The sequence below is a fragment of the Elephantulus edwardii genome, unplaced genomic scaffold (genome assembly GCF_000299155.1).
Source record: "Elephantulus edwardii isolate Elephantulus edwardi_28Jun2011 unplaced genomic scaffold, EleEdw1.0 scaffold00068, whole genome shotgun sequence".
In the NCBI taxonomy this organism is placed as follows: Eukaryota; Metazoa; Chordata; class Mammalia; order Macroscelidea; family Macroscelididae; genus Elephantulus; species Elephantulus edwardii.
Window position 1 is genome coordinate 7,137,731 of NW_006399818.1, and position 27,670 is coordinate 7,165,400.

Sequence of the window (27,670 nt, forward strand, 5' to 3'; positions counted from 1 at the left end):
TTGTAAGGAGAGGTTACTCCTTGGAGAAGGACAGCATAATTGGAAAGGTATGGAGTCGGCATTAGAGAGGAAGCCTTCAACAAAATGAATTGCACGATGACTGTAATAATGGGCTTGTGTCAGAGAGCGTGGGGACAACGCAGGATAGGACAAGGTTCAGACCCATTGTTCACAGGGTAACAGTGTTAAAGTCAACTCAGCAGCACATAACAACAACATAGATTGAGAGTAAAACTGTCTATATAGTTATATAACTATATATATCATAGTTATCTCAATCTATGTTGTTGTTACGTGCTGCTGAGTTGACTTTAACACTGTTACCCTGTGAACAATGGGTCTGAACCTTGCCCTATCCTGTGTTGTCCCCACGCTCTCTGACACAAGTCCATTATTACAGTCATTGTGCAATTCATTTTGTTGAAGGCTTCCTCTCTAATGCCGACTCCATACCTTTCCAATTATGCTGTCCTTCTCCAAGGAGTAACCTCTCCTTACAACATGCCAAACTATGTGAGGTAGTTCCACCATCCTTGCCTCCAAACAGCACTCTAGTTTCACTTTCTCCAGGACAGATATCTACTTAGCTTTTATGTGGTTTTTTTTCTTCCATCTAAATGGGTTTTTGATTGCTATTTTAGTGAGAATTTATAGAGCATATTTTCCATTCAGCCATTCATGTGTATTTTCTATTATGACACCGACTACAATCCCCAGAATACAAGATAACTCTTTCCATTTCCTCTCTATAAACCACAAAGCTTTTGTAAGGAAACAAACGTAAGCTTTGGGGGACCTTGTTTGGGGCAGTGGACTATAAGGCACAAAGAATATGAGGCACAAAGGGAAAAGAAGACAAACTGAATTTCACTTAAGTTCAAAAGTTTGTGCGTTAAAGGATAAAATTTAAAAAAGAGGAAAATTAACAATTTATGTTTGAGAAAATATTTGGAAATCATATAACTGGTAAGAGTTTGATATCTAGAAATACAAAGAACTCTTATAAGTTATCAACACACAGCCAATTCAAACAAAAACATGGGCACAAGACTGGGCTAGACATTCTTTCAAAGGAAGATACACAAGAGGCTAACAAATACATGAAGAGATGCTCAGCAATACTATATCATTAGTCTTGTTGTTGTATACTGGAGGGTCAGAACTGCATCACAGCTGACACTCCAGTGGCTTTTCAGAGGCAGTAAATCACACAGGAGTTGATTGTCCATCTTTCTCCTGTGGAGCAGCTGGTAGATTTGAACCATGTACCTTTGAGTTTGGTTGTACAATTTCTTGCATCTAGGTCACCCAGCTCCAATAGACATTAGGAAAATGCAAATCAGAGACAAAATGAGATAACACTTCATACCAGCTGGGACAGCTATTATTGGTCTCCCCCAACTCTACCCTAACCCCTCAAAATGAAAGGAAAATAACATATAGTATACAAAAACAAAAACTTGAAACTCACTATAGTATTCACCTTTCTATCTTTCTTCCTGTTACATCAAGAATGTCCCGAAACACTTGTTCTTATTCATCCACTCAACTCTCTTTGTCCTTCAGTATAAAAATCTTTTTAATCAATCTCATTAATGAAAAAAATTATCTCAGTCTTTTCTTCTTAAAAAATTCCTCCTTTGATTTCTAAATCATGTTTTTCCATCACATTATCAGTCTCATAAAAACTTCTGTCAACTACTAACAATTCTATTTCTTCTTTAACCAAGTGAAATATAGCTTCTGTCTCTTTTATTCCATCAATATGTTCTTGTAAAGGTCCTTGGTGGCTTCTGTGCTGCTAAATCCAATGTCTCTGCAGTCTTACTTGATCCTTCATCAGCATTCTACACAACTGGTGGCTTTCCCAGGAACAAGTTTTTGGGGCAAGATCATTCCACTTTTAATGTGGTCTTTGAGTCTGAGGGTTCATTGAAATATAGGAGATAGAAGATTTTTGCCTTTATTGAATATGAGGTCACCTAAGGTCAATGTGGGGAGTAAGAAGAAAAGATGGTCAGTGGATTTACCCAAGGGGAGGGGAGAGGAAGGAGGAGCCACAAAGGCAATAACACATTAGGAATGGCCAGTGGGACAGGAGAGAACGATGTCATGGAAATCAAAATAGAAAGGAGCAGTTGACAGAATCAAAGTTACAGTAAGTAAGGACAGCAGAGAGTATACTAAATTTGGCATTTAAGAGTTCCTTGGTCAGAAAATTTAACAGAACAGCAAACAACAAATGCTGGTGAGGTTGCAGAGAAAATGGAACCCTTAATGACTGTTGGTGGGAGTGTAAAATGGTGCACCTATTATGCACCAATTATGAGATATCATCTCAGTCCAGTAAGAATAGCACAATTTCAATTACGGTTGCATAGTGGAATGTACTTGGGGCGGTGCAAGAGGTGCAGGGGGATTGTGTACCAGGGAGGGAGTTTTTCTTTTACTTTTCAAAGAGAGGAGTGAACTGGGGGTGGGGAGGGAGGTTGGGGAGGAGAGAGTGCAGCAATAAATGAATGAATGGAAATCCAAAATCTCTGCAAATGTTCATTAAAATTATTAAAATAAAAACATTTTTTAAAATCTCTGATAAAAAAATGAATAGCAATATTTAACAGAGCAGCAAACAACAAATACTGGTAAGGTTGCGGAGAAACTGGAACCCTTATTCACTCTTGGTGGGAGTGTAAAATGGTACAACCACTGTGGAAGGTTGTATGGCACTCCCTCAAAAAGTTGCAAACAGAAATGCCATTTGACCCAGAAATTCCATTACTGGGAATAGACCCTAAAGAAACCATAACTTCCAGTCAGGCAGATGTATGCATACCCATACTTATTGCAGCTTTGTTCACAATAGCAAAGAGTTGGAAACAACCTAACTGCCCATCAACAAATGAATGGATAGAGAAGTTCTGGTATATTCACACAATGGAATACTACACTGCATTGAAAAACAAGGAATTCATGCAATATTATTCAAAATGGGTGACCATGGAGGACATTATGCTGAGTGAATATCTCAGTCACAAAACAACAAATACTGCATAGTGCCACTGTTGTAGAATGGGACTAACATCAGGGTTGTGGTGAGACTGAGGAAAATAAATTATTTATACTGCATTGAAACAGGTGAGGGAAAGAACTGTTTAAAAGCAATATATGATTGGGTATTATGGTTATGACAAGAGTCCAGAAAGAAGGTTGCATAGTGGAGTGTACTTGGGGGGTGGGGGCGGGGAGGGGTTGTATACCAATGAAACAATTTTTCTTTTACTTTTCAAAGAGAAAAGAGAACTGGAGGGAGGGGTAGGCAGGGAAAAAATGCAACACTGAATGAATGGAAATCCAAAATCTCTGTAAACATTCATTAAAATGAATAAAATAAAAAATTAAAAACAAAAAAACCCTGAAAAGTTGGAAATAGAAAAACCATTTGACCCAGCAGTTCCACTACTTGGAATATACCCTAAAGAAACTATAACTGCCACCCAAGCAGATATATGCACACCCATGGTTATTGCAGCTTTGTTCACAATAACAAAGAGTTGGAAGCAACCAAGTGCCCATCAACTAACAAATGGATAGAGAAGCTGTGGTATATTCACATAATGGAATACTACACTGCATTGAAAAACAAGGAACTCATGAAGTATTATACAAAATGAATAGTCCTGGAGAACATTATGCTGAGTGAAATATCTCATCACAAAAGGACAAATACTGCATAATGCCACTGTTGTAGAATGGGACTGACAACAAAGTAGGGGGGAAAGAAAGAAAAGAGCGGATAAAGGGGATAAATTATGTATATTGCATTGAAACAGAGGAAGAAGAGAACTGTTTAAAAGGGATATATGATTAGGTATTACTGTCATGACAGGAGTCCAGAATGAAGGCTGCATAGTGAAGTGGACTTAGGGGGAGGACTGTATAATAATGAAAATTTTTTTCTTTTACTTTTCAAAGAGAAGCGTGAACTGGTGGAAGGGTGGACAGGGAGAAAAGAACAATAATGAATGAGTGGAAATCCAAATTCTCTATAAACTTTCATGAAAATTAATTTAAAAAAATCATTCCAAAGAATTATTATAAGCATACAAATCTCTGAGAGATTGTATGTTCCTTTCCAGACCATGACAATAAAATTAATATTGCTATATTAAAAAAGAGTTCATTGGTCACTGTACACAAATAATTTCAGTTTTATTATAGGGGTTAAAGAGTAGGTCAGTAAGTGTAGCTATTGTTTTTGGGATGCTTCACTGTGAAGGGAAGAAGAATAAAAGTATACACAGGACCCAAGGGAAGTGTGGAGAAACAACAGCAGCAACCAAGAGCATCTAAATGGCTAATTCAGAGGTTGCAGGAAAGACTTAGAGCATTTGTACAAAATTTATATATGTAAATTATATATAAATATAATAACACATATATATTCCCACAGATTAATTAAGGTAACAGATGAGTATTGCATAAGGCACAACAGAGGTAGGAAGCTCTAGTGGCCTAGTGGTAAGAAGCTGTGCTACAATCTCAAAGACATGTAGCTGGAATCCACTAGAAGGACTGGCAATTTCTTCTTGTTTGATTAACTGCTACTGAAAACCTGTTGGAGGATCAGCTGTGGGTCGTTTCTAACTCAAGAATATTCATCAACATTTCAAAGGTTCAATAAAAATGTTTGGTAGTATTAATTCCAATATATCATTATTATGGCCAGGAAGTAAGTTGGGTGCATCTTCAGGGATGTGTTGTTGATGGATGTTGCCAGGTCATTTTGAACTCGCAGATACTCTTCTGATCGGTAGAGTAGATGTAGTCCATAATGTTCTCTCAGCTGTAAGCATTAAAGATTAGTGCCAGCCCTTTCTTCTATGGTGATACTAGATGGATTTGAACCCTCAACCTTCCAAATAAACAGTTGAGTGGTTAAGTATTGTACTAGTTTAGAGTCCACTCTTCTCTTGTCCCCCAAAAAATCTCAAGTCAGCAGGTGATCATATGCTTTTTTTCTATTTGAAAGAGCAAAAAATTTGGGGAGTAGACACCATGCTACAGGTTCCTGCTCCCTTGTTCTGGGCTAGCAGAGAAGTGGCAGCAGCGTACAGGCCTAATGGATCTTAAATGCTTGGCTTCCTCTTTCTAAGGTTTCTCTTTTCTGATAAGAGAACGTACAATATTACTCCTCTCAAATAAACTCAGGATACTTTAGTTTCTAGTCCTCTTATTCCAGGATCTCCTTCAAAACTCTAAAAGGACAAACCTAATTCTACTTGCCAGTCAGCTACACAGATTTTGGCTCACAAACCCAGGATGTCCCACAATGCTTTGGATGTGGATCCTAATCATCTTTCCAGTTGGAGAGAAGGGAAGAGTTTAACAATCTGAAATTTAATTCTGTGGACTCGAGGGGCAGAAATCAATGACCTGATATTCAGAAGCCTATATTAATTATTCATTCTATTTTTCTCCCCTCCTAATATGCCTCTATAATTTATAAGTAGAGTCAGGAGGGCACTTATTTCTCACTACTATTTCATACCACAAGCTCCTGAAAGAATGAGCAGCTTCCACTGTCTGTGATCTGCATGTAATTCTCAGGTTAGCAGCATGGGTGTCCTGGGAGAAGGTCAAGGAAGTGGAAACCAATAACCTTTACTCTTTTGTCTCTCCAGCTTTTTAGCTTGGATTTGTTTTCAAATTACAATGTCTAAAAATATATAACAAAAAAAAGAGTAATTAAACTTTAAGAGGGATGATGGTTTTGTTGTTGTTGTTACATGTTATCAAGTTGACTGCAACTCATGAGTGACCCTATGAACAATGACTCTGAACCTTGCCCAAACCTGAGCCAACTTCATCGTCTCTAACATACCAACCCATTGCCACAGTCACTGTGTCAATCCAACTTATCCAGGGTCGTCTTCTCCTGTGCTGTCCCTCTACCCTTCCAATTATGATGTACTTTCCAGGGACTGGTCCCTCCTGGCCTCATGCCCAAACTATGTGAGACAGAGCTTCAAAATCCTTGCTCAAAATTCACAGTAATCATGAGTACAGTTCCCAGCCCTGAAGCATCCTCAGGACTGTTTTTATGTTTGAGACCACTGTTGCATCCACTGTGATCTTTATCTCTTTGAAGATCTCTCTTCCACTGACCTTCCACATTACCAAGTATGATGTCCTTCTCCAGGGACTTGCTCCTTCTGTTAACATGCCCAAAATATGGGAGAGGAAACATTGCCATCTTTACTTCTAAGAAGCACTCTGCTCATACTTCTTCTAACACAAATCTCACTGTTCTGGCAGTTCTCAGTACACACGTATTCTTCACCAATAGCATAATCAAAGACATCTGTTTCTTCAGACTTCCTTATTCACTGTCCAGTTTTTCCATGAATTTCACGGGACGGGAAAGACTATGGCTTGGGCCAGGTACACCTTCATCCCTAAAGTGACATCCATGTTCGTGGGTGTTTTTGTTTTGTTTTTATTAGCATTTTAAAGGGAACTTCTGCAGTGTAGAAAAAATAAAGTCCTCCATGAAAATGTCTACTGTTTGGCGAAAGTTGAAAGGATTTTCACTCAGTGGCTCTTGCAATCTGAAAACAACCTTGAAGTTGAGTTTCATTTGTATTCTTTTAGTCTGCACAGCCCAACCTCTGCATGAGTTAAATCTTTTCTCTTACCTCTCTTCTGCATAGGCACCACTTTCAACCCAGAACAAGAGATACTTACGTTACTTTTGTTTGTCCAGAAGCCATATATTCTCTGCTCATCTTGCTCCATCAACTCTTATAAAAAGCTTTTCTTATTTAGACTCAGGTAAACCTGGGTTTGAATTTTCAGTGCTTTGGATCAGCACTAAACACTGAGTAAAGTTTTTTTTTTTTTTTAATTTCTAAAACCTAAATCCAGGCCATGGTCTTTGCAATTAATTGCTATGCATCAGAAAGCTGGACAATGACCAGGGATGATAGAAGGAGAATTGATGCCTTTGAGCTGTGGTGCTGAAGAAGCGTACTGAATATATCATGAACTGCCAGGAGAACAAACAAGTTCATCCTAGAGAGGGTGAGTCCAGGAAGCCCCTTGAAGGCAAGGATTCTGAAGCTTTGTCTGACATACTTTGGACATGTTACCAGGTGGGACCAGTCCTTGGAGAGGAACATCATGCTTGGAAGGGTAGAGGGACAGCACAAGAGAGGAAGACCCTTGATGAGATGGAATGCTTCAGTGACTGGGGTAATGGGGTAGGTATGTCAGAGACAATAAGATTGGCACAGGATAGAGCAGTGTTTAGGGCTGTTGTACATAGGGTGGCTATGACTTATAGATGACTCAATGGCACATAACAACAACACCTAAATAATACTGCACATCTTGTAAAAGTTGTGAGGGATTAAAGATAGTGTAAAAAAGTATAACAAGTTCTTGAAGCACAGTAATTATATTGTTAAATTGGTTACCTTTTATTTCCTATAAAACTTTACTTATTAAATAACCTATTCCCTTAGAATTCTTGTATAAGACTGACTGTAAAGTTGTCAAATAAATAAAATGTAATCTATATAGGGGCAAGTAGAGGTCAAAAAGGAAATGGAAAAAATATAGGGCTAGAAAAGTAGGAAGCTTCTGTTTGTTTTATATTAACTAGCAATGTGACCTTGGTGGGTATAAGTAAGTACCAGCATGTGCACAAAGATACATTATTAGGAAGATAGTGCTATGATTGGCTAAATAATAACATTGTTTATGTAAGTTGGATCTTAAGTAACGTCAAGTAGATTTAGCTTAATTAAATTTAGTATTTATTGAATGGCAATTTTTGGCCATTCTTGGCAATATGAGAAATGATAAAGAATTCACTGGTACACACTGATTGAGGGCCTACTATGTTGTAGTTTCTGGAAAAATCACACTAAAGACAGTGCTCTTCCATCAAGAGCAAAAGTCACAGAAAAAAGCAGTTAATTCAGCTCTCTCTGATGAATTTAGGGAGTTTTAGTATCCTAGTCTGTTCTGGAGAGGGTGAAACCAGGTTGCTGCTTGGAGGCAAGGATTTTGGAAATCTGTCTCACATGCATTGGGCATGTTTTCAGGAGAGACCAGTCTTTGCATAAGGGTATCATGCTTGGAAGGTTGGAAGATCAGAGCAGGAGAGGAAGACTCCAGATGAGATAGAGTAACACAGTGTCAATGGGGTCAGGTATGTCAGAGATGTTGAGTTTTGGCTCAGGATAGTTTAAGGTTCAGAGTCATTGTTCAAAGGGCTCTATGAGCCAGCACATACCAACAATAAATTGGGAGAAGAGAACTGAATGTCCCATAGGCTTTGAAAAGAATGAACAGATAGGTCTTGGAAAAGGTGCAGCCAGAGTACTCCTCGGAGGCAAGGTTGGCAAAGGTTTGTCTCTCCTGCTTTGGATGTGTTTCCAGGAGAGGCTATTTCTTGAAAAGGCTATCATGCCTGGGAATGTAGAGCATCAGAGAAAGAGAATAGGACTCCCAAGATGGACTGAGATGGAATGGCATGGTGACTGCAGCAATGGGTTCACTCACTTCAGATGATGAAGATGACACAGGTTAGGACAGGGTTAAAAGTTTATAGGGTCACTCTCAATAATTCTAGACTCTGTGGTACCTAACAACAAGTAGTTTAGTGGATAAAGATTTGCACTGCCAACCCAAAGGTAAGTGGTTCAAATCCACAAGGTACTCCATGAGAGAAAGATGGGTAATCTCCTCTGTGATTGATGGCCTCTGAAAACCTGCTGGAGGGTCAGTGATGAGTTAGTTTCAACTCGATGATACATTACAACCACATGATAAACAAGCATCAAGGAAGTGTGAGCAGAATACTAGGGGGAGCCAACTGGGTCCTTGAGTAAGATTAATGATTTGTTTAAGGTTCCCCTGGGGGTCCTCTAAGGCTGGATTTTTAATTAAGGGCTACCCCAGGGCAAGAATGAGCATGCAGGGGGAGTATATTCTCAGCACAGAACAGTAGGCAGAGAGGTGTGAGTGTGTGGCAGACGGCACAGTGGTGGGACTACAGATAATCAAACAGAGAGGGCTTGTTTGTGTCGTCATTGTTGTGTGCTATTAATTCAATTCCAATTAATAGTGTTTATACAGAACAGAGCAGAACTGCCTCATAGGCTTCACAGGCTGCAGTCTTTACAGGAGCAGATTCCCAAATCTATTCCCTGTTAATGGGACTGAACGACCAATGTTTTTGGTCAACAGCCAAATGCTTAACCATTGTACCACTGGGATTCCTTGCCGACTTTCAAACCCAAACTCCAAACTGACTGCTGTCATGTTGATTCTGACTCTCAGCGACCCTCCATCAGCTTTCTGGGGCTGGAAATCTTAACAAGAGACTGTTACTTCACCTTTCTCCCACAAAGATGAGCTTACAAAGGGAAAAGGATAACATTGATGAAGAAGGCAGGATCCATGTCAATAACATACGGCTTCATAGGACAGGTTGTAGGCACCTGGGCCATGAGAAGTTGCTCCTTCTTGAACAAGCACAGAAAGCAAGCCCACCGCCATGGAGTCAATTTTGACTTCTTGTGCTCTATAGGACAAAGCAGAACTGCTCTATCAAGTTTCTGGGGCTATAAATATTTACAGAAGCAGACTGCCACATCTGTCTCCCTTGGAGAAGCCAAAGATACTTTGATTTGATTTGAACTTCAGACTTTTTGGATAGCAGTAAAATATGTAACCACTGTGCCATCAGGATCCATTTCCTGCATAGGCAGTCAGGAGCAGGACATTCTGGGTAGACAGGGAATCATGGATACAGTGAAGACGCTCATTTGTTTCACAGTGAGAGTTCTGATCTGCTAAATCCAGAGTTCTTTCAAGAAGTTGTGGGAGATGAGTTAGAAAGATAAGAAACAGGATTAGGAAGTCCTTCAGAAGCTAAGTACAGCAAATGGCGAGTTTTTGATGGCAGGGTCAGTATTCTATCTAGTGCCAAAAATATAACAGGATGCAGTGATGCTTGCTGAATAAATGGAGGGAGGGATGAGACTGTGATCTTAGTGAATTGACAGGGTAGCTTTCAGGCTGGAGGAACCTGCTTTTGAACTCTAGTTCCTGCTTTTAATTAACCTTAGTGAGCTGCATTCCATCACTGGCATATGCAGGGATACTCTACCTACTGAGAGAAATATGCTAAGAATTATGAAATCATTTGAATGCAGCATAAGAACTGGAGGAAGACTTATCAATAAACTCCACCATACAGGCGATACAACCTTGCTTGCATAAAGTGAAGAGGACTTGAAGTGTTTGCCACCAAAGATCACAGACTATAGTCTTCAATGTGGACTACATCTCAACATCAGGGAAGCAAAAATCCTCACCACTGGACCAAATGGCAGTATTATGATAGATGGAGAAAAAAAGATTGACACTATCATCTATTTCATTTTCCTTACATCCACTATCAACATCCATGGAGAAGCAGTCAAGGAAAAAAAATATGTTGCACTGAGAAAAGACATTATCAAGGACCTCTTCAAAGTGCTAAAGGGCAAGAATGTCATTTGAATGACTAAGGTGTGCCTGATCCAAACCACAGTCCTTTAAATGACTTCCTCTGCATCAGAAAGTTGGACAATGAATAAAGATGACAGAAGAAAAATCAACAGATGCCTTTGAATTGTGGTATTAGAGAAGACTATTCCATGCACTGTTAAAATAGAAACAAGTCTGTTTTGGAGGAAGTGCAATCTGAGAGCTCCTTAGGAACAAAGACAGAGAAACATACTTTGGGCAGACTGTCAGGAAGGCCAGTCTTTGGGAAAAAGCATCATGCTGGAAAAGACAGAAGGACAGAACCACCCCCTAACAAGATGAACTGATGCAGTGACTAACAGTAGCCTTGAGCAAATGGTGTGGATGGCACAGTGTAGGACAAGGTTCAGATCTGCTGCCCATAGGGTTGCTATCAATCACAGTTGGCTTGATGGTACCTAACAACAATGGTATCATCCAATAAAAGAAATAGGGTGAGAATGAAGAGATAATTTATATGAAGTGTAGAGAACTTAAAAGTCTGTTTAATATTATTGAAACCTTGCTATGTACCAAGCATGCTGGTAGATTTTTGGGAATTCAAATATGAAGGAAAACCAATCTATGCCCTCAAGGAATTCACTTGCTAGGGTGAGAGCCAACTACCTGAACACTTAAGATTATGACCTGTGTTTCATTGATTATGAAAAGGCATTTGACTATGTGAATCACAACATACTGTGGCTAACGTTGAGAATGGGAATCCCAGAACATGTAATTGTACTTATGTGAAACCTATACTTGGACTAGGAGGCAGCTGTCAGAACAGAGCAAGGAAACACTTCATAGTTCAAAATCAGAAATGGATCAGAAATGCATCAGGGATGCATCCTATATCCATAACTTTTCAATCTACATGCAGAACAGAAAATTCAGGACGTTGAACTTTATAAGGAGGAATGTGGCATCAGGATTGGAGAAAGATTCACCAACAACCTGTGCTATGCATTTGACATGACCCTGCTTCCTGAAACAGAGGAGGACCTAAGGCATTTGCCGCAGAAAGTCAAGAACTGCAGCCTTCAATACGGATTGAGGCTCAACATCAAGAAAACAAAGATTCTCACTATTGGGCCAAATGGCAGTATTATGATAAAGTAAAAAGAGATTGAGAATGTTGATAACTTCAACTTTCTTGGCTCTACAATCAACATTTTTGGTACCAGCAGCAAGGAAATAAAAAGATGAAAATCTGCTGTCAGGGATCTCTCCAGAGTACAGAAGAGCAACAATGTTAGTCTATAGACTAAGGTGGACTTGATCCAGGCCATAGTCTTTGCACTTATTTGCTATGCATCAGAGATCTGAACAATGAATAAGGATGACAGAAAAAGAATCAATGTTTTTGACTTGAGAAGAGTACTAAACATACTATGGACTGCCAAGAGAACAAATAGGTCTGTCCAGGAGAGGGTGAAATCAAGTTGCTTCTGGGAGGCAAGGATTTTGGGAGTCCATCTCACATACTTTGGGCAAATGGTCAGGAGGGACTAGTCCTTAGAGAAGGACATCATGTTTGGAAAAGTGGAGGGACAGTGCAGAAAAGGAGGACCTTAGGTGAGACATATAGACTCAGTGACTGGGGTAATGGGAGTAGGTATTTCAGAGACAGTAAAATTGGCTCAGGATAGGAAAGGGTTCAGAATTATCATATGTAGGGTTGCTATGAGTTGCAAGTGACTCGATGGGATTTAACTACTGCCACCATCATCACCAGCACCACCACCAGCACCACCACCAGGCTAACAACATGGTGCACTGAAAAGAAGCAGTTATACTAGAGAGTATTAGAAGACACTTCCTAAAAGAAGTGACAAGTAAGGGGGATTATAAATAGTGATGCACAATCAGGTGAATTGAAACAAAGGAAAGAAAAGGATTCCAAACAGAGGAGGTGGCAGGTTTCCTCTGCAGCTGTGTTTCTCTTGTTCCTCTGCCTGTACAGACTCCTGGTGCAAAGTGTACTTCCGCATGCTTGGTGAAAGCAAAAACATTCTCCTCAGTGTTTGTCAGGACCCCCGATGGACTCATCTTGCTTAATTCTTTACTGAGGTTCTCTTTAGACAAACCAGCCTCCAGAATCTTGATATGAACCTGCCTGGTTCCCTCTCTTCCTTTATTGTTCCTTCCTTCTCATTCCACTTCTTCCATCACTCCTCATCAACCATTTACTAAGAGTCTACCAAACCATGTGCTCACCTGGAGATACTGAGGGTCCAAGTAGATTTACTACTCTTAAGGAGTTCAAAATTAAGTTCAGGGGCTGAAAATTAGGGACCAAATCTGCTGGTTTTAGAAACAAAATTTTACTGAAACACAAGCATGCCCATTTATTTACACATTGCTTATGGCAGGTTCCATGCTATATGACAGCAGTTGAGAAGTTAAAAGAGACCACATGGCCCACAAAGTCTAAAATAGTCACTATCTGGGCATTTACAGTAAAAGTTTACTGTTCCTTATTCTAGAATGCGTGTGAATGGAGGTGAGGGAGATAGAAAAAAAAATTAAAGATATGTAAGTCAATAGTACAATGCAGTAATAAAGATGCTAAGAAAGAGAAGTACAGAGGAAGAGTTCTTAACTTATACTTGGAGGGTCAGGAGAGATTTCTTAAAGAAGTGCCAATTAGGCTAAGGGCTGAAGGATACCAAGGAGTCAGACAAGTTAAAAGGACAAGGAAGGCCATTACAGGCAGAGAGGGCAGTATGTATAAAGACCGACAATGGAAGAAGAAACACACAGCTGTCTCAGAACTACAAAGAGAGAAACACTGAAAGATGAGAGTGGAAGATTATGTGGGCTAAGGTCATAAAGGACCTTGAAAGCCATATTAAGGCTTTTAAAAATAATCACCCAAATGTCGTTATGGAAAGGAAACCAAAATCACTGCTGTCGCCTCGGAATCCACTCACAGTTGGCCCTCCAGCAGGTTTTCACAGGTTGCGAATCACATGGGAGGGGAATGCCCATCTGTTCCCCACCAAGCTGCTGCTGCTGGATTTGAACCACCTGCTTGTGGATTGGCAGTGCAACTCCTTATCAACTAGGCCGCCAGAGCTCTCTTATGTCATTATGAGTCAGAATCAATTTGAGGGCAATGGGTTTGGTTTGGAGTTTGCAAGTCACTGAGAGCTTTTTAACAGAGGGGCATGGTAAAACAAAAGCATGCTTTCCAGCACACTCTGGCCGCAGTGAGTGAGACTGTTGGGGAATTATTGTGGGACACATGTGTGTCAAAAGCTTTGCATGCATATAAGTTTATAAAAGTGTTTCTTAATTAGTTGATGCCCATAGGAGCCAGGTGGTAAAGGTGAATAGTAGGGATGGGTTTGGGACTATGAGAATGGATGATCTCTCCCTCAATGGACTGAGAGGCTGAAGGAGCACCCACGCAGAGAGATGCGAGGAAGAAGGGAGGTAATTGGAGAACATGGTGACATTCTCAGTACCACGTGGGCAGTAAAAATCTCTAAGGAGTGGATAGTTAAAACCAGATGTTGTAAAGAGGAAGAAAGAGCATGGAATCAGGGAACCTTTGGGAGGATTTTGGCAAGAAGCAAACCCATGGTAACTGGGACCCTTTTCAGCAGCAGAGTTGCGAAGCCGGCTGGATTACTGGGGTTAAGGAGTTACCTGCAAGTGAGAAAATACTGCCTCTGAACATTTATTTGAGAGCTTTTTCCTTTTACAGATGAGGGGGGAAATATGACTATGGCTAGATTTCACAAAATGAGACTGTAAAGCAGCAAGCAGTCTGGGTAAATTCCATGAGGTGAATTGCTCCTCCCAAATGTCTGGTCATTTGAGTCCCAGTACTTGAGATCAAATTATGCAAATATGCTGGCTGACTTAATCAAAGGTCAGTTCATGGGACCATTATTTAGTATTGGGAGTCCTAGTACTGCATTTTCAGGAAATGGAACAGTATATGTGAATGCCTAATATTTTAATCAGAATAACTTCCAAGTCGAAGAAAAGGCACTTTTCCTGTTAGCATCACCAGATTAGAAGCTCGACTCATGCTTTTTCTGAAGGTTGATTTTCTGAAATGGCCACGCCTCCACATGCCCTCATTTCCCACAGGGAGTCTTTCTGCTGCCCTAGTAATCAGTATCCGTCCAGGACTAATGGGATAGACAAAGACAATTAATAGTCTCGCCATCATCAATACTGCAGCCTGCATCCTTAAAGAGCTCCAAGTATTAAATAATAACCCAGAAGGACAGTTCTTGTGGATCCCTTATTAGATTGATTTCACATATGAGTAAGCTGAATCCTAGAGAAGACAGTGGAAATGAGAAGTCTTACTTTATATAGTTCTCTCTTGCCAGTGTGTGAGATTATTGTCTATTCTATTTGTAATTAAGCTACTGTCCTCATAAAGAATGACTTCTTCCTCTCAATGACTTTTAGGTCTCAATAGATTTTGAATTTCATTAGTTGAAATCACTCGGGGTGTGTGTGTGTGTGTGTGTGTGTGTGTGTGTGTGTTGCATTGAATTTATAATACTGGCCTTCAGTGAGATTGGGAAATTATAGCTGCATGTTGAATAAGGCCAACATCTCAGCTCAGATTCTGCTTCAGAATCAGGGAGTCACTTGGCAGATGATGGGTAGTGTTCTCTCATATCTTCAGATACCAACAACTTTGTAAAGATTTCTCCAGCTAACAAGTTAACAAAAAATTCTAGTTAATATTTCTCAAGGGTTATTAATCTTCTTTAACATATTGTTGTTGTTGTTATGTGCCATCGAGTCGTTTGCGACTCATAGCGACCCTATGTACAACAGTCCTAAACCCTGCTCTATCCTGTGCCAATCACACTGCCTCTGACACACACATCCCGATTACCCCAGTCACTGAATCAATCCATCTCATAGAGGGTCTTCCCCTCTTGCGCCGTCCCTCTACCCTCCCAAGCATGATGTCCCTCTCCAAGGACCTGTCCCTCCTTGCAACATGCCCAAAGTATGTCAGATGAAGAACCAGAATCCTTGCCTCCAAGGAGTAGTTTGGTTTAACCCTCTCCAGGATGAATCTGTTTGTTTTCTTGGCAGTCTAGGGTACGTTCAATACTCTTCTCCAGCACCACAGCTCAAAGTCATCAATTCTCCTTCTGTCCTCTTTAACATATAGGAACTGCAAATTTCTTTTTCTATTTCACTTTTTTCCCTCAGTTTCTGATATGCTACTAGGATACTTTAGAGGTTATTTTTTCAGGCCAACTGCAAAAGATGCTCTTATGGAAAAGTTACACTGACACATAGAGGCAAGTCCTTCAGCATGAAAATGGGAGGAAAAGAATTTCAAATGAATACTTATCAATTCAATTTTGCTCAATTATTTTTCTTCCAAATAAGTGACTTCCAGTAACTCTGTAGCTTTATTTCAGGGTCTCATTTTGACCTTCAGAAAATCTTGTATGAACATCATTGATCCAAATATATATTTTAAAAAACCCCGCCAATTCAGATAGGATTCCACGTGGTATCTTTATTACTATGTAAAGTCTGCATCTGAAGCATTTTCATAATGGTCAGACAATCTCATATCAACCTAGATGACAATTGCTAGAAACACTAACTGCGTCCTCAAGTCACTTCTGATTCACTGGGACCCTGTATGACAGAGTAGTGCTGTCCCATAGACTTTTTAAAGCTATTTATCTTTATAGGAGTGAGTATACTGGCTCCTTTTTACTAACAGAGTAGCAGTAGATTTGAACCAGTGACCCTTCTGTTAGCAGCCCAATGTGTAGGCTATTACCACCAGGGCTCTTTGCTAGAAACACAGTCGAAGCTAAAAAAAATAAATGAATTGTTAAGAGCTTCATTCTTCCTCTCTTTTGACTACTATTACATACTGTCAAGTTGGAATCAACTCGTAGCTGATCTTACAGTGGGTTTTCAGAGATAGTGAATCATATAGGAAGATGGAGTTTACAAACAGAACTTCCAGTTGGTGAGTCTATTGTGAGCCTATGAGTCAAACTTTCTTCTATAATATAAACTCTCTCATGCAATTTTTAGATTACACATACGCACACACCACATGTTAGTAAGTTCATATGCCAAAGAATGGGGAAGACCAAACAGCAAGATCCCTGTGATATGTGTATGGAAGCAAATAATATGATAAAACGAAGGAAAATATTTCACCTACTTGAGAGTTAGGATTGTGTCATATACACTATTTTATGCCTAATACTAAACACTGTCCCTGACACGTGGAAAGGTTTATGAAATGTTTGTTGAATGAATGAGTGAAAGCTATAAATGCCTCATGCTCCCACTGGCAAAGTGAGGTGTCTCGCTTAAAAATGAAACAGCACACACACATACACACGTCTAGAAATTAGAGAGTTACTTCTATGTCCGAAGTATTGTTCTGGTAGTTGTAAGAAAGGCAAGAAAATTGATTGCATAGAACTTGGACTTGAGCTTCCAATCTAATTGAGGGGACAAGATAGAGCCAAATGAAAACTTAACTTCTGATTCTAGGGAGTGAGTAATGACATGCCAAATGTAATTTTTCTTTCTGAATGTATCTACTACATGAGTTCATTGAAGAGAGAGGCTGCGTGGACTCTAGTCCTCAAGGAAACCAACATAAACAAGATAGGGATTGAGTTAGACCTCTGAGAGAAAAGACAGAGGAGACAGGAAGCAATAGAGATGTCCAGGAGGGGAGGGGAGGGGAGGGGAGGGGAGAGAGGACAAGTGAGTACCATCTTTGAGACTCAAAACATAGGAAACATTCTTCAGGATAGAACCAGAAAAATATGATAGTGGAAGCAAGCATAGAAAGAAAAAAGGATAATGATGTGTACTTTGTATGGTAATCAACTGTTTGTTTTAAAGAAAATAAAGCTGAAATCCATAAACATTTTGTCTATTTCAATCTGTGGGAAATAGATAGGATGCTGAGGACCCAGACCGTGTGCCCAGGGACCAGAGAGCAGCAGAAAGACAGGATTAACCAGGAGGGAGGTGTTGATATGGAATTTCAGACAGGATGAACAGGTAGGGTGAGACCTGAGAAAGCCTTCAAAAGATGTTGAAAGGGGGCCTTTGATTTCAAGCCACTGAATTTAGCATAGCTATAACTTTCCTAAAGTATAATGTGACCTGATGTACTTCTGTAGCTAGTCTTTGTACAGATTTATATTCATTTTATCGTTTGAAGGGAACAAAAAGGCCTAAGCTATTTGCACAACAACTCTGCACACCAAGAACAAGTATGTGGAGTAAAAGTTTTGAATTCTGATGTGAAGATCTTGAAAATAACTCACAGACCTACAAAATCAAGGACAAGCCTTAATAACCTGAAGAACAGTAATAACAGTAATTCATGGGTATTTCAAAGGAGGTTCTTTGCCCTCTCCTCCAACAACATCTAGGAAATTATCTGAGTCATTTTTAGCAAAGTTTAACGCAGCCACGTGACGAACTCATCCATTTATTGTGCACTGCTAATGTTTTCAATAAGCACTTTACTTTGAAAGTTACTTATATAGACCTTCGAAATTCACATGCATGAATGGAAAATTAAATAGGGAAAAAAATTCTCCAGAATTTTTCCTCAATAAAATTTACCTGTGCCTGCATGTAATAGGATGTTTCAACCAATATTAATTATAACCTCTTGATGCCTACTGTCTTGTTTGAAAATGCTAATGAGACCCACACTACACCATGGTTAATAGGAGTGTGGTAGCTGTTGCTTAGGCAACAAGATGAATAAATGCAGGTCAGAATGTGCTTCAAGAGAAACAAAAGCTAGAACATGATACCAAATGGAGATGAAGCAAGTCCAACAGATTTTTCACCACAAGAAGGGAATCTGTTTCTTAAAGGGTACTTTAAGTTCATGATTAAATCAATGAGATTATGTGAGATAGAGAAATAATTTCTAAAGGTAGAAACTGGTCTCTCATGACACCCAGAGCAAACATATGGTGCAAACACAGCATGCAAAGCACTTATCAATGATACATTTTACGGTTTGCTTTATTTGCATAATTAACTCTTCTCAAGGAGACCTTAAAAGTTTTGTTTTATTGGATTTTTTAAAATATTCTGTATCATGAAAAAATTATTCAATTGATGCATCAGAATATGTTCTTATTTTCAGGAAAATGATACAAGATAGTTGGAACTAAAGAAATAACAAATCAAAAAGAATCATCTATGGAGATTATCAGACATGGATTTTGTCATGTATGTCCAGGATTGTGGTACCCTAGATACATTTTGTCGTGCTTATATATAATTCATTCATGAATTTTTAAAAATGTTCTACAGATGCTTATTCAAAACCTGTTTGATTAACCTTTCAGTTCAAGCCTTTCAAAGAGGCATTATATTTGCTCATAAGTGTTTAACATTCACAGGAGAATTATGCTGAATCAAAATCTTTCAGACTAGTCAAATTATCCAGGGACTCCAAAGAACTAACTTTTAATGCATGGGACCAGAAAAAAATGTGGGAAAGGTTTGGGCAAAATGCCTTATTTTAAGTAGAGATAAGGAGAAAAGAAAGATTTATCAAAATGTTCAGTACATATAAACATTGGTTAAAAGTCTGTCTTTATGTTTTCAACACCAAATACCAGATTCATAGCCCTTGAGATGATTCCCACACACAGTGAACCCACAGAGAACAGCAGTACTGCCCTACAGTAGGTCCAAGGCTGCAGTCTTTATTGAAGCAGATAGCCATATCTTTCTCCTGAGGCATGGCTGGTGGGTTTGAACTGTTGACCTTTTGGTTAGTAGTCAAGCATTTTACTACTGTGACAATAGGGTTGGTGGTTTGTTGGGGTTTTTTTATGTTTGACAGTTTGTCTAATTCCTAGTGTTATCTCTTAGGTGTTCTAAGTCCCTCTTATATCTGCTTAGTGCCCCAAGATTCTCAATAGCAATTGAAGAACTTTCAGTTTCTTCCTGTTTCAATGCCTTCAGTAGCTTGTGTATCTGAATAGTGACAGTACTCTGTAAACATGAAAACTAAGGGTAGCTGCATTTCATTATTAAAGGATAGGCTTATAAAGAGCTTTATATGCACAAGTACTTATAGCTCATTTAGGTATAATTGGTTGGGTTTTTTAATTCTTTTAAGCTCAGGCATACACATTTTTGAAGCAGCAGCAAAAGTTGAACAATGTTAATAACCCTTTCCCAATATACAATAGTCAAGTCAGGCTTCAGGAATAACCTGGGAGAGAAAAAAAAAATAAATCTGACTACCTCTCAGCATTTTGTGATCCATTCCAGTATTAAATAAACTGCAGGCGTCAGACCTGGTATTTTATTTAGAAACAGCTATTCATTGTTTGTACAAGCCATTTCTGTGTTCCATGCTTATTTTATGTAGGTCTCTCTAAATTTAGAGATCTGTTGTGTGTATGTGGTGGGACCTTAGAAGCAAGTAAAAGTAATAAGGGCTGTGATATAGCTTACCAAGGGAAAGTGAAGAGCTGTGGGGGGAGGGACGTAATGATTAGAAAGCTGTCTTACCCCTCTCCATATCACCTGGTCCGCCCTCCTCACCTATATTCAGCAGAGGGGGAAGTTTGCATGCATGGGGTCTAGGGGTTCAGACCGCATGTCAGCCAGAACTCAGAAGTCCACAAATGTACTTTCTCCGTTAATCTCTTTTTTTCTAAACACTGACAGCTAATTGACAGAAGTGTTTAGTTTTCTACCTAAAGTAACAATCAGTAATACCTCACTGATCTTCTAACAGCATGTGGAAGGAAGTGAACGTTCTCTGTAACTGACCATCTGAGGCAGTTTGCTAATGAAACTGCTTATTGAACAATTATCAAGAAAAAAAAATCAAACCCACAAAACGCAGATCTTCACATAGTCACCATGACCAATTGTCTAACGAACCACTAAACACCAGTGCCTAAATGAAATAATATGTTTTGAGAATCCAGAATTTGCAGAAGAGGGACACAAACCAACCGGAGGATTCTAAAATGCCAAATGTACAAAAACCACACAAAGCATGACAGGGAGACTGTAAATGCTAATCTTTTCCCACTGCCTATAAATAGCACTCTCACCAGTTCATTCATATGATCCATATGTATATGGATGCATGCAGATCTCATTTTCTGCAAGTGCCTAACATGTACGCAGTAAGTTTCAGTCCTAAGGGCATCCGATTTTCAGAGGCAGTCACATATATCAAACTGACCAGTCTGGGCACAAACCAGGCTGCCACAGAGCCACGGAAGACACAGAAGCAGCAAAGACAGACAAAAGGCAGCTCCGTGGACAACAGAGAGCGTCTTACCATAAATTGCACATTGTCAAATCCATTAGCCATCAGGTGGTTCTCGTACTGAGGTAGCCCAATGCTTTCCAACCATTGTCCCACTGTTTGGACAGGGCATCTGGGTCCTGTAAGAGGATGAAGAGGGAAGCGTTTAAGCAGGGAGTAGCCGTCCACAGGGTAATAGCGGTAGTCCTGGGCTGAGAGGTGGCATTGCCACATCATGCTCCTGGGAAAGTTGCTATCAAAGGAGCCCGCCAGCTTGACAGATTAATGTTCTCAGCGAGAGAGCAAAGTCAGAAGTAAAACATAGTTTGCCAGTCAGACTGTGGAGTATGACTTGATCCTAGCTCCACATTTCTTACATATTAATCTTTACTACCGACCGGTACGTCACACAGCCCCCAAAACCAGGCAGCAGAAGAAGGCATATCAAGCTGTCAGCTTAGGCTGGTCTGCGTTCTGTGTGATTGTTGGAGTACTCCACACTGAGCCGCGCACGGCCAGCAGCCAGAATTCTTTTTATCAAGTACTCCTACACTCATCAGTATGCAGCTCCACGCTCCTTGCTCCCCCTCGCTCGCTCCCCTTCATTACCCAGCCCAGGCTACACCTCGCATTTTCAATAATAGCCATCAGATAAGGCAGATTTTTTTTTTGTCTGCAAGCTGTAAGCCTGCTGCTGCTGCTTCCTCCTACACACCCATCCAAGCGTCAATCTTGAATGATGAGAGCAGTCAAAACAAATGCAGAAAATAGCAAGATTCAAAAGCAAACCAAAGTGCTTAAATCTGAATTGAATCTTCATACTGGTTACACGTTACAGGGGTATGCGTTGTGGAATTTTACGTTTCTGAAGATACCAGGAAATGCAATGCTTTAACTATAGCTTAGAGCTGTGTCTTACTCTAGGACCCCTATCTCCTTTTCATTCCTCCATCATCATCATCATTATCATCATCTTTTCAAAAAAGCAGCACAGATAAAATGTATTGGATACACAGCTTTACAGTGCTTGGAGAAAACTCTTTTTTTTAAGACTGCTGTATCAAAATGAAGCACACTGAGATATATATTTTCCCCCCTTCCTTGAATTACAGCAAAATACAGAAACAGCATCACTATCTTGAAGGCAAAGGAACTCATGTCTTTTTTTAAAGGATTTTTCCCCCATACAAAAATATTACCAAGCAAAAAAAAAAAAAATCCTTCCTCTACCAACCCTGGTATTTATAACTCAATTTACCAGTGTTACCATCTAAATTAGATAGAAAGGCTAACATTAACTGGGTAGATTTTTTTTTTAATAAAGAAGAGCCCCAACCAAAAATAATTCAGGAATAACAGATGTAAATGTGTGAGTTTTACTGAATGGCAGGCAGACTGCGTAATTTAGTTAATAATTGTGAGAAACAGGAGATTAATAATAGAACTCATAAGACTAGATCATCTGGAAAAATAGACTCTTAAGATTAAGAGAGAACATATAGAAAGGTTAGCTGAACCTCTCTCTTCTTGATTTTTCAAGAATCCCTTGCCAGAATATTTCTGGAAGAGTATCAGTCTACTTCTGTTTAAATATTGCCTGTTTTGGAGGTCTTACTACTTAACAAGAAGCCTCCTCCACTCAATAGAAAGAGATTTTACTTCCTATCTTACTCTTGCTCACTGGCTCCAATTCTGCCAATGGAGTCACACTGATTGATACAGCGCCTCCTGCTCATAATGTGCTTTAAAAATGTAGACATAATGATCTTAAGCCCCCTCATAGTGCCCGGGGCATGGTAAATGCTCAATACTTATTGACTAAATGAAACATTTTTTTTTCTTTCCCTAAATCTCATCCTACCTTGTTTTCTCACTCTTTGCAAGGAAACTGTCAACCTCATCAGTACATGGGCATTAAACCTCAAGACATCTTTCACTCCCCTTTGTTATTGCTGACATCAGTCCCCAAGTTCTTGTCATTTGTCAAGACTAAGCCTCTCAAATTTATTCCCTCATTTTTACCTCTTGTTTCACATTGTTGAAACTATCGTCTATCTATTTGGCTTTGGTGAACTTAGTTCAGGTGTGGCTGGGCTAATGCCACAATGACCACAAAATTAGTCTTTCTAGCTCCAGAGGCTTAGTCGGAAGGAGTTGCACTGCCAACCCAAAGGGATGTGGTTCAAATCTACCAGCTGCTCCATAGGAGATAGACAGGCAATCTCCTTCAGCGCAGTGTAAGAGCTTATGAAAACTCACTTAGAGGATCCGTGATGAGTTACTTCCATTTCAACAGCATAAAACAACCTGCAACACTGAGGTTTTTGTCTATTTTCTATTCAGGTATTGGATTAATCTGCCAAAGATGCAGTTTTCATTATTATTCCTGGTTTCTGCGTTCTTTTGTGGTTTTAACGTTAGTTTCGAAATGAACTCCAAACCCCTCTGATGGCATTCTGGGGTCTTCATGATCTAGTGGATGTTATTTCACTTCCCCAAGCATCTTGGCTAAAAGCAGAGAATGGCAGAAACATGTTGGCAGAAACATGTTCACTTGCATTTTACTGACTGTGCAAAAGCATTTGACTGAGTGAATCATAATAAATTATGAATAACATGGTGAAGAATGGGACTTCTAGAACTCTTAATTATGATTAATTCATTTTTTATGATTATGATAATTATTAAAATTAATAATTATAATTAATTATGCTTAATTAATTATGCTCATGATAAACCTGTGCATAGACCAAGAATCAGTAGTTTGAACAGCACTTAAGGGGATATAGAAAGATTTAAAAACCAGAAAGGTGTGCAGAATAAGGATTGTATCCTTTTACCACAATTATTCAAACTATATGATCAGAAAATAATCTGAGAAGCTTGACTTTATAAAGAATAATGTGTCATTAGGATGGAAGTAAGATTCATCAATAATCTTTAATATGCTATTCACACAAACTTACTTGCTGAATGTGAAGAGAAATCGAAAAACATACCAATGAAGATCAAAGATCTTAAATACTGATTACACTTCACCATGTTTTAAAGAAAACAAAAATGCAACTGGACAAACAAATAAAATAAATGAAAAAGAGATAAATGATTGGAGTTGTCAAGTATTTCATTGCACTTGCATCCACCATCAATACCCATGGAAACAGAAGAATAAAATCAAAGCACTTATAATTTTGGAGAAATCTGTTGTAAAGGACTTCTTTAAAATACTAAAGAATAAGGATGCCACTTTGAGGGCTAAGGTACACCTGCTCCAAGCCATGGTATTTTCAATTGCTTCATATGCATTTCAAAGTTGGACTATGAATAAGAAAGACCAAAGAAAAACTGATGCCTTTGAATTGTGGTGTTGATGAAGAATACTGAATATACTATAGGCTGCTTAAAGAAAAAAACAATCTGTCTTAGAAGAAGTGCAACCAGTGTGCTCCTTGAAGGCAAGGATGGTGAGATTTTTTTTTCCCTCATATACTTTGGGCATGTTATCAGGAGGGGTCATTTTGTAGAGAAGGACACCATACTTGGAAAGGTCAAGGGACAATTAATGAGAGGAAGACAGACACTCAGTGAGATGTACTAACACAGTGTCTACAACAATGGGCTTCAGCAAGGCAGGGATTGTCAGGATGGCTCACTATTAACAAGGGTTCAGCCTGTCATACAAAGGCTCACCATGAGACACAGAAGACATGACGTCACCTAAAACCAACAAGTGCAATTAGTTATCAGGTGAGCTTCTCTAAAGACAGCCTATGATGTGCTTTTGTTGGTTTTATTAAGTCCTCATATTCTTCCCAATCTTCAGCTTTCTGAAACTTCTTCCAATACCCCATAACATATATATCACTTCCTTCTCTGTCTCTCATTTTCAGACCCTCTATTACAACAAACATTTTCTACCTTACATTACAGCTATTTGTGTCTAAAACTCATTTCCTTAAAACCAGAACTTGTTGTTAGGTGCCATTGGGTCTAGTTCAACTCCTAGTGACCCTGTGAATAATAGATCTAAGCCCTGTCCTCTCCTGTGCCATTCTCATCGCTGACACACTTGAATCACATTGATGCAATCACTGTGTTAACCAATCCATCAAGGTTGGAAAGGTGGAAGTTAAAGAGAGAAAGACCCTCAATCAGATGGAAAACCGGAACTATATCTTGTTAATATTTTGCATAGTAATTAGTATGCACCTTCTAAGCCAAATAACATTTCACAGTTCAAATGAAATAAAATACTCCTAGTTTCAGTTGTAAAAAAAAGGTAAGCTTTAAACACATCTAAAGTTTATGAATTTTTTTTATTTGAAAGAAGATGGTCATACTTTCATATTTCATTTTCCATTCTGGACTTTATTATCCTTCTCTCTTTGAGAAAGCATCCCAGAGCACTACTGCAGTGGACAGAATGGTACTTGACTCTAAATTATCCCTTGGAAGTTCCAGATCTTTTTAAGAATATCAAAGAATTAGTATCCACAAAAGAATGAACTTTAAGTGGTTGTACTCGAACAATGTAACTGATATGAGAGGCTGGAAGTAAGATGCCAATTTGCAATTCGAATTAGTGGTAAAGAATTGTGTTGCCAACCTAAAGGCAGGCAGTTCAAATCTACCAGCTGCTCTACTGCTTCTGAAAACCTTCTGGAGGATTAGCTATGAGTTGGTTTTCCACTTCATTGTACACAACAAGAACAATGATGGTAAGATGGTCCAGAGCTAGCTGTCCTGCTAACCCAAAGGCTGCACATCTCAGGCAGTTAACATCTACCAGTAGGTCCCTGGAAGAAAGCCAGTTAATTTCCTGTTGTAATTTACAACCTTGGAAACCCAATAGAGGGTTGCTATGAATCAGAATCTATTCAATGACAATAAGTTACAGGCTTTAAAAATGTAGTTTAAAAATGATATATTTTTGGGTATTACGGTTACGAAAAGAGTCCAGAATGAAGGTTGCATAGTGGAGTGCATAGTGTGTGGGGGTGGGGATTCTACACCAATGAAAGAATTTTTCTTTTACTTTTCAAATAGAGGAGCAAACTGGGGGAGGGGTGGAGGGGTGGGCTGGGAGAAAAGTGCAACAATGAGTGAATGGAAATCCAAAATCTCTGTAAATGTTCATTAAAATTAATTAAAAAAATGGTACAAGGTAGGGTTAAGAGTAAGACTAATTTACAGATTCTCCTAGAACCATAATGAGAATGGCCCTTCTGATGATCTTTGTAAGTAAGTAGATAAACTATATGAATAGGAATCAAATGCTATCATAATTGGGCTTTGCAAGGCATAAGCTGATTTGCCAGCCCATCCAATTTCATTAGTTAAGATGCAAATCAGAGACCAAGTACCAATCAGAATGTCACACACACCCTAGTCCTGAAATAATTTTCTTTGAATTAATAATATTAGAAAAGGATTTCTTGGGATTTTCAGCTATTATTAAATACAAAGAGAGAGAGAATGTGGGGGTGGGATATGGGCGAAGGAGAAAGTATTGAGGGTTTATTTCATGTTCAGGCTGTTGTACAAACACACAATTCAGAGAGAATACAGGTTACTATTTAAAAAATACTTGTAAAGCCTGCCTGAATCACATTGTTGTAACCATTAAATCCTTCTAGGTCTCATCAGGAATTCTCCTATATCATCAGCTAACCATGAGGACCAAAGAAAACAATGCAGGACTGAGGGGAGGAGTCTGGAGAAAGCAGAGTGAGAAGAGGTGGGCAAAGACAGGAAGAAAGAAGAAAAGTCTCAAGTTACATTGTCTGTAGTTTCATGAAATTGCTTTATCATGCATCAAACTTGTGAAAGTATCTCGGTTCGTATCTGAAGGCTGATTTGTAAATATTTTTTAATTATATTTTGCACAATGATTCTTGAACTTAGAACCATTTATTGGAGTCTTACAATTCTCCAAGCATAACAGGAAGTTATTGGGCAAATTTCGTACTTCAACTAGAATTCCTCTACATCTCAAAAGTGAGATAGGAGGAAGGATAAAAGAAAGTAACAGTTATTAAGGGCTAAAAGAGCCTCAAAGAGATGGATTCTGTGACTGTGAAGATGGGAATGAATGTGGTGGATCTCATGAAGATGGGACAGAAGAGGACAAATTCTGAGAGGTTATTTACAGGGTTGCTATCTGCAGTAGTAGCCTTAACAATGCACCATCACAACAGCATGTCCTCGGCAGTGGAGTGAATTAGTAGCCTACCTTACAGACAAGGAAACTAAAGTTCAGCATATGTGATAAATTTTTTTTCTCTGACATAATATTTTAAAAAATAAGTTTGGCGAGTTCAGATTAGGAAAATAAGCATAACTGATGAAAAGCAAGGAATTAAAAAAATATTATACAAAATGAGTGACCCTGGAGGACATTATGCTGAATGAAATATCTCAGTCACAAAAGGACAAATACTGCATTGTGCCACTGCTGTAAAAAGGGACTGACTTTGGGATTCTGGGGAACCTAAGAAAAGAGGAGATAAATAATGTATACTGCATTAAAACGATGAGGGAGAAAACTTTTTAAAAGGAATATAGGATTAGGTATTATTTTCATGACAAGATTAAGTAAAAGAAATGCATAGTAAAGTGGACTGTGGACTTGAGGGGGGAATTGTATAACAATGAAATTTCTTTTTCAAAGATAAAAAAGAATTGGGGGGAGAGGAGGGCAGGGAGGAAAACGTGCAACAACGAATGAATGGGGGAAAATTAAAAAATAGATATATGTTGTACTAAAAATCATTTGAAAGAAGAAAAATAAAA

At 39.0% G+C, this 27,670-nt stretch overlaps 1 protein-coding gene across 7 annotated transcripts in view; it reads right to left on the reverse strand.

Moving 5' to 3' along the window:
• The window catches only part of ANKS1B (ankyrin repeat and sterile alpha motif domain containing 1B), a 1,992,519-nt gene that overhangs the window by 712,445 nt on the left and 1,252,404 nt on the right, over positions 1 to 27,670 (reverse strand). For 2 of the 7 annotated variants that reach the window (XM_006888510.1, XM_006888509.1), the window contains exon 15: positions 20,912 to 21,018. In XM_006888510.1, the coding sequence (XP_006888572.1) occupies positions 20,912 to 21,018 (107 nt within the window). Of the gene's footprint in view, positions 1 to 20,911; positions 21,385 to 21,593; positions 21,715 to 27,670 lie in introns of those variants that run through there. The other 5 variants (XM_006888513.1, XM_006888512.1, XM_006888515.1 and 2 more) reach the window with 4 other exon arrangements.